General features: G+C 38.2%; 1 protein-coding gene across 1 annotated transcript; it reads left to right on the forward strand.

The window, feature by feature from the left end:
* The first annotated feature begins 406 nt into the window (after positions 1-406).
* On the forward strand, positions 407-7,618 carry LOC149836898 (isocitrate dehydrogenase [NADP]). The gene is made up of 16 exons (XM_090007179.1): positions 407-531; positions 2,012-2,055; positions 2,159-2,268; positions 2,624-2,661; positions 2,758-2,835; positions 2,907-2,960; positions 3,236-3,337; positions 3,425-3,516; positions 3,674-3,777; positions 3,969-4,037; positions 4,134-4,249; positions 5,030-5,064; positions 5,173-5,315; positions 5,827-5,949; positions 6,543-6,632; positions 7,416-7,618. Exons 1-15 carry the CDS (start codon positions 483-485, stop codon positions 6,622-6,624), a joined length of 1,239 nt encoding a protein of 412 aa, XP_089863305.1. The 5' UTR covers positions 407-482; the 3' UTR covers positions 6,625-6,632; positions 7,416-7,618.
* Positions 7,619-7,882: the final 264 nt, after the last annotated feature.

Below are 7,882 nucleotides of genomic sequence, written 5' to 3' on the forward strand. Positions count from 1 at the left end.
TAGCTCACTTAGATGGACTCTTCAATGTTTTAACTTTTAGTATATAGGAGTCTTCACTGTTTTGATGTTCTCGTGTACTTCTGCATTTGGTGTATCCGGAGGTAGTTCATGTATTTTCGAGAGACCACAACGTTCTGGTATATTCTGAATAGAAAAGTTTGGAAGAACCGTACTCTTATCGAACGCGAGGCTCTTCTTGGAGTATTAGGAAAAATGATGGATCTCAGTGGAAATTTCTCTAATAATTTTAAAGGAAAAGTTGCGCGCTTAGAGTGGTAGTCTTGTAATTTCAAAGGAAGAGAAAGGGTAGTTTATCCATTAAACCCACGCAGCCCCAGTCTCCCAGCTTCTCATTTTTGTTATTTTTTATTTTTAGAAAATAAAATAAAACAGTGATCAATTTTCTGGGTCGTCTCCCCCGATTCCCTCTCTATTTTAGCTCAGGACTCTCTCTCTCTTTCTCTCTCTCTCTCTCAGAAGCCATGGGGTTCAAGAAGATCAAGGTCATCAATCCCATCGTAGAGATGGACGGTAATGGTCCTCGCTCCAGAGAGCGGGAAAACCCTAATTTCATCTCCTTTCTTGATGTCTACTTCTTAAATTAACTTTTTTAGTTTTTTTTTTTGCTAGAACTTGTTGTTAGATCTTAGATCTATATTAGTCGAGGGATTTCGGTTGGTTCATGTTGGCTTTATGAATCTTCTTTTATTTTTTCATTTCTTTGCAAAAAAGAGATGTAATTGGCTAGCAATGTGAACGCTATTAAATTGTAAATGATTATTTTTTTTTTTCGTTTCACCTATTGTTTTTTCCACTTTTTTTTACTCGCTGAGTTTGTTTGTTTTTAAATGAGCATATGTTGCGTAAACGGAGAATTCCGGTATTTCTTTGTTTTCGTTCTTTCACTTGATGCGATTAGTGATCCACAGTGATGCGGTCAAACAATAAGTGGTTTTCTTTCTTTGAGATTCGTCGGTTGCAGTTACTGTTTGGAACGGATTTGTTGGAGAGATTGCTCGTGATATCGATATATACTTTTATCGTTTCTGGTGGTTGTTTTTTGTTTGATCATGCACACATGTACAACTTGAAACTCAAGCTATGATTTGTTTGGATTTCTTCTTAAGATGAGACTAGTTTCGTTATGGGTGATTGTGATCTGACATTGAACCTGCGTTTTGTATTAGATACGGCAACCACATTAGATGCATTATGAGCGGTGATCACCTTATGTTGGAATTTTGGACGGTTTTCTTCTCTATGAAACTAAGAGAGAGTACCAAGTGAAGAGTATGAATTAGGAACAAAAATTAACAATTCAACATAATTATTACAAATTGAGTCATTTCGTTGTTTGGTTGTTTGCTTACTAATTGTTTTCTACTACAATGAAGCCTAATTCATTGTAATTTGAACAATGCTTTGATTTGCTAATGCCAAGAACTATGAACTCAGCACCAAGAGAATCAGTTTTAAATTCTGGGAACGGAATAACAAGGGATTGTTTTATCATTGATTTTGTGCTTAAATTGGTATTTCCTAAATTATTCCACAGCTTGCTGTACTATTGCTGCTTCTAAGATGACCTTTGTTTAATTTGTAAAAATAGAAAGAAAGAGCCTGCCTGCTAATTATGGACAATCTGCTTGCTAAATTCTAATCCTTTATGGAGTGTAATTATAAAGAGTGCAAGACATTTCAATGGGTTTTGTATCTCATATACTAGGCAGATCTTGATTGTTGGATATCAGAGAAGAAAACCAAAGTACCGCATATCTTTGATACTCATTGTTCTTATTACTTTATCTGGTTTGCCTTCCAGGCTCGGGTTCAGATGCATATAAGCAGTTTATTCATTTGTGGATGTAGTGCAACTCTGTATTCCATTGTGAATGTCTGTAGAGTGCTTTGGAACTTGTTAGATCATTGTAGACATTACATGAATTTTGGGAACAATTTCTTTATCAATTAATATCTTTGTTCTAATCTAGAATTTTTGTTTTCTCTGCAGGGGATGAAATGACTAGAGTCTTTTGGCAAATGATCAAGGACAAGGTGACCAGTGATGGGCATCTTTCATAATTGGATTTCCTCTTCATAACATTTCTCAGTTTGTTAGTCACATTGTCTAATTGTAGTACTTTGATGTATATTACAGTTAATTTTTCCTTTCCTTGATCTGCACATAAAGTATTTTGACCTTGGGCTTCCTAATCGAGATGCTACTGATGACAAAGTTACTATTGAGAGTGCTGAAGCTACTCTGAAGTAATGTTCATATTCTTCACGTTCTCTCTCCTCATCGTTCACTTAGTTTATTGTTCTGTGTGTAGCAACTTATGCAGGGAGCATTAGGTTTTAATGAAACTTGAAAGCCATTCTTTGTCTGTTGCTTAACTTGTTTTTTATTTATTAATTGAATCAAAGAAACCTTCTTGGGATAAGTTGCTGATCTTTTTAATTTCCATGTTTTCTTACATACTTTTTGAGTAAACTTGCACCTAGGAATCTCCATTGTAGGGGTAATTCAAAGTCAATTTCTACCTCTGTTCTTCAAAAACTGCTTATTTGATCTCATAGTTGTGAACCTCGGTGTTCCAATGTTGACATGTCTTATCTTCAGGTATAATGTAGCTATCAAGTGTGCAACTATAACTCCAGGTATGCATCTACTGTAATTTGCACAATTTGTTATTTAAGTCAGTTCATCTTCATATTTTTTGCATAGCTATGTCTTTACCAGTTAATGCATGACAGATGAAGCCCGTGTCAAGGAGTTCAACCTGAAGTCAATGTGGAAGAGTCCAAATGGGACTATCAGGAATATATTGAATGGTTAGTGATACTCTGCCTTCTTTTTGAAAAACTGAAATTGGTGATTCTCATTCAAGCGGTTCTTGCTTCAGGCACAGTTTTCAGAGAACCAATTATTTGCAAAAACATCCCAAGGCTTGTTCCAGGTATGGAAGATAAAAGGTCATGCTTTGCTATTCACGGATATTAATACATCTTTCTGTTGTTAGTGTTTAATGACTGACAATGTTGACTAAAAACTGCCAAGTCACTTTGCTTTGCCACTTCCTAAGAAAAGCTGGCAGTTTTCTAGACTGCCCTTTGTTTAGTGTTCCTATTTGAGTTGATACAATAATGTAACTTAGCATGAGGACTGTCGATTGTGGAATACAGTAATTTTGCTTTTGGGTTTTGACCTCATCATTTTTAATAAAATTTTCAGGATGGACAAAGCCCATATGCATTGGAAGGCATGCTTTTGGTGATCAATATCGAGCCACAGATACAGTTATCCAAGGCCCTGGAAAGCTCAAGCTTGTTTTTGGTAGGAAAAATCATATGGCTAAAGGCATTGCTGTATTCTGTAGTATTCTTTTGGCACTCTACTTGATATGTCTTATTATGCATGCAGTTCCAGAAGGAGATGGTGAGAGGACTGAATTAGAAGTATATGACTTTAAAGGTGCTGGAGGAGTAGCTTTGTCTATGTACAACACTGATGAGGTCTGTAATATGTATTATTTTTTCTTTTAGCACTTTGTCACTATTCTTGATTTGAAACAAAGTGTTACTAATCTGCCAGTTCTTCCACACTTAGGACCTTACATTAGGAGATGAAACTGCTAATTAGCTGTTTTTATCTGAATTGGTTTTGCAACAGTCCATACATGCCTTTGCTGAGGCTTCCATGGCCACAGCTTATCAGAAGAAGTGGCCTCTTTATCTCAGTACTAAGAACACTATTTTGAAGAAATATGATGGCAGGTATGAGATGATGCCTTTTTTGTCAATTTTGTGCACATTTAATATTTAAAAACTGAGTTTCCAACTGATTACTGTGGCAATAAATCTGAAATGCCTCCTGAACTTTTTTCCTCTGAATTCTTCTTCCATTTAGAGACCGGCAAGTCACTTTGTAAGTTCTGTAACTGGATATGTGCTGTCTCCACATTCAGGTTCAAGGATATTTTCCAGGAGGTCTATGAGAGCAAGTGGAAATCCAAGTTTGAGGCTGCAGGGATCTGGTAATGTTTATTCTTTGTTTGTTCAAACAGTGACCTCATTGAAAATTGCATGGCAAGTATGGGCTTCTTGTATGATCTTTTGGTGATGTCAAACAGGTACGAGCACAGACTTATTGATGATATGGTAGCCTATGCACTTAAGAGTGAAGGTGGATATGTGTGGGCCTGCAAAAATTATGATGGAGATGTGCAGAGTGATTTCTTGGCTCAAGGTTTGTATATTTTTGTGGTTGTACTTGTTTGCATTGTGTTTCTTGGTTAGTGCTTGAATGCAAAACCGAACCGTGGGCCTCATGCAGATGGGACTTGGTTCTCATTGAAGGTGTGCTGCCAACTGAGCACAACATAGCCTAATCTCAAGTAATTGGTGACCTAAATCTCCTCATACCATCTAAGAGGCTTGGCCACTCATATCCTATGTCACATGGGTGCAAGTACGGGTGCCGAGCAATTTCAAAAATTTTGGACACGGGGACACGGCTATATATATGTATATATATTTTTAAATATATATATATGTATATATATTTTTAAATATATATATATAAGACTCGGCTATATATATATATATATATATTAAAAAATATATAAAAAGATCGATTTTTTAGTTTTTATTACGTCTTTTGCCCTAAAAAATGGACAAAAATAGACTCGGTCAAAGTTGACCGAGTCCAAAATGTGGTCTGACTCGGCCCCGGTGCATTGACCGAGTCCGACACTTGGTTGACCGTGTCCGCACCCATGTCGGGGAGTGTCGACATGGGTGTGTCGACCTTATAGCCGAGCCGTGTGACTTAGCTTATATCTCTTCTTTGTTGTGTCAACTCAAGGTGCCTGAACCCAAAAATTTGTCATCGCCCTTTGTAAATTGAGGATAATAGTTATAAAACAGTACAAATGGGATTGTCACTCGAACTCTTAATCTTTTTAGTATGATGCAGAATGGTGGATCATTTAAATTTAAAAATTGACTCTTTCTTCTATTGTTGCAGGTTTTGGATCTCTTGGCCTGATGGCCTCTGTGCTGGTACAAATGCACTCAAAATGCTTTGCCTGTTTCTTGCTTGCTGATGTTTTCTTACATGCATATCCTTCATAGTTACTGTTGCTTAACTGAATTGTTTTTTACAAATAGGTTTGCCCTGATGGAAAAACCATTGAGGCGGAAGCTGCTCATGGCACAGTTACTCGTCATTATCGTGTTCACCAGAAAGGAGGTGAAACCAGTACAAATAGTATTGCTTCAATCTTTGCCTGGACACGTGGGCTTGCACACAGGTACTAATAAACTTCAATTACTTGGTATCTTGATGTCTTTTTTTTTGTTTTCATGATAATGAAAATGAAACTTGAGAAAGCTTGCAACTCATACGGCATAAATTCAAGCTACTGTGTGACCCCTCAATCTTGACAATTGAACATGGATAAGTTAGTATTACTTTGAGCATACCACCGTGGTGAAATCTGTATGACAAATTCTTGGGAATCAGACTAGCGCATCACTGTTCGAGTCCGAGCGGCAACATCCTCTTGAAAGGGATAAAATGGATATTTTAATTTGATCCCATATTTACTCTCTGTAATGAAGGGCCCCAAATCTATCTGACTGACATGGGATCATTATTCATTCAAGTTGCTAAATTTAACACCTAATTCAGCTTAGTTACCGATTGTATATGTACACTCCAAATATTATGTATGTGTGTGCATTATTCAGAAGGAGAGAGCTGGTTTCTACTTATTGAAATTTCCATTGATAACAAATTTGTGGTCATTGTAACTTTGACAGGGCCAAGTTAGATGATAACGAGAGGCTTCTGGATTTCACAGAGAAATTGGAGGCTGCTTGTGTTGGAGCTGTAGAGTCAGGGAAAATGACCAAAGATTTGGCTCTTCTCATCCATGGATCCAAGTAATATTCTCTGTGTGCTTCTTCTTGCATGCTTTCTTTTTGTGTTGTTTAAAGATCTGAGTTGCAGCCCAGAACTAGGGCTACTTAATCCAATTATGCATGCATCTGTTTTGAGTGTTTTGTACAAGTTGAAAGACACTTGAAAAACTGATGGACATTCATATCTTGGAATCTCATTAAATCCATAATAAGATCTATGTGAGATTGCTGAAATTCAGCATTCAGGTAGGCGACTCAACTTGACCTAGCCTGAGTTGTTCTGTGGCTTGCCTGTGGCTCAACTTGTTTCAGCCTCTGTGCTTAAGTCTCTGAACAACCATGTGATGCATTAAGCAACCCAGTCATGACTTGATGAGTTTCTTTACACCTTGTATGCACCATACAAGCCCTTCAGATAACAAATTCATTCCTGGCCACACAGCTCGGCCATGAGTCAGGACACCTTGACAAGGTGTGTGGAGGGTTTGCACTTTTCAGGCTGATACATCTTTTCCCAAGTCTTTATTGAGTCTCAATAGCATATATGAAGGGATCGCCTTTATCTGACCTGAGTCAGTTTTATGTTGGTATCGTGTTCTTGCTTAATTAAGCAGGGTTAGCCGAGATCAGTATTTGAACACACTGGAGTTCATTGATGCAGTTGCCGAGGAGCTGAAAGCAAGACTTGGTTGCTAAGCAAAACTGTAATCCTCATCCTTAGGTTTCTCTCATTTCATATGAATTAAGCCCGGGAACAAGCAGGAATGAACCCTGCTGCTTAAGCAATAATAGATATTGTGTGTTCTGTGTTCTGTGTTCTTGTTTCTGTTTGTCACTCGTTTCCTTCCACGTCCCCACCCCCACTCTTTTTCTTTCTTGTTCCTTTCTTTTCAGTCAAGTTAGATGCACGCATCAATTTTTCTCAATTGACAACTTCTTTCAAATTTCAAGATTGACTGCCTCCTTCAATATTGATGAAGTGAGAGACGAGAGCCTGTCTTTAAGGGATGTTCTTTTTTATTGGTGGCAGATGTTTCGTTGGTTTTTGCATTTCAACTTGTGAGAATGCCCAGCTGCTGTTGGGTGAATTGGATGCCATGCCTAAAGCATAATAGCAGCTCCCTGGGTTCTCATATCTGCTACCATTAGCAGGAAAGCAAGCTAAAAAAGATATTTTGGATTTTCAATAGGAAAAATCAGTCATTTGATGTTGCATTATCCTCCATTTTTACTTTCATTAAGTATCCCCTTGTCTGTATTGGAGAACTTGATTAAAATGCCTGTACCGTGTCCATGTGGAGTAGGTTCCTGGTGCCCTATTGGGAGCCTCTTTGTTTCCTTCTTGGCTTGTCTCTTTGAGAATCAGATCTTTTTCTTTTGTTTTTTTTTATGTACATTTTGGTCAAGTGGTACCTTTGTTTTTTTTTTCCATAGCATGCTTATGCGATTTGGGCGAGAGAATCTAAAGTGTGATTGTTGGGTTTCAGGTCTGCATTGGTGCTGCGGTGAAAGTTGAATTGGGAGTCGGGAGTGGGGGGAGTTTAATTCTATGCTTTTTAATCATTAGGCAAAAAGAAATAAGAGCGTCGATGCTTATTGATGTCATTATGATCTCTCCATTTAAAACATTTTGTATGTTTTCTCATTGTGGACAATTTTGTTGTTTCTTAACGTGCTCTCTCTCTCTCTCTCTCTCTCTCTCTCTCTCTCTCTCTGAGTGGTTGCTTGGGCTTGCCAGATGTAAAATAGTGATAACCGCCCAAGGGGGTTTGACTTAGTGGGGTGGGGGCCTTGGCTGCTAGACGGGCAGTCAGGGTTCGCCCCTCTGCACAAGCCAATGCGTAGCATAGGCCCCTGTGGCAGGGGTCCTAGTGAAAAGATCAGGTGCACAAATATTTGTGCCTTACGCACCTGATCACCCTCCATCTTGAGGATAGGCATGGCTGCTGTGGGG

The sequence above is a fragment of the Nuphar pumila genome, chromosome 5 (genome assembly GCF_984573655.1).
Source record: "Nuphar pumila chromosome 5, dmNupPumi1.hap1.1, whole genome shotgun sequence".
Classification (NCBI taxonomy): domain Eukaryota; kingdom Viridiplantae; phylum Streptophyta; class Magnoliopsida; order Nymphaeales; family Nymphaeaceae; genus Nuphar; species Nuphar pumila.

What these genes read in the sequence shown, in the direction of transcription:
- LOC149836898 (XM_090007179.1), top strand. Translation starts at nt 483, where the DNA reads ATGGGGTTCAAGAAGATCAAGGTCATCAATCCCATCGTAGAGATGGAC. An exon ending in GGCAAATGATCAAGGACAAG is followed by an intron (nt 2,056 to 2,158) that starts GTGACCAGTGAT and finishes TGTATATTACAG; the next exon opens with TTAATTTTTCCTTTCCTTGA. An exon ending in GAGTGATTTCTTGGCTCAAG is followed by an intron (nt 4,250 to 5,029) that starts GTTTGTATATTT and finishes CTATTGTTGCAG; the next exon opens with GTTTTGGATCTCTTGGCCTG.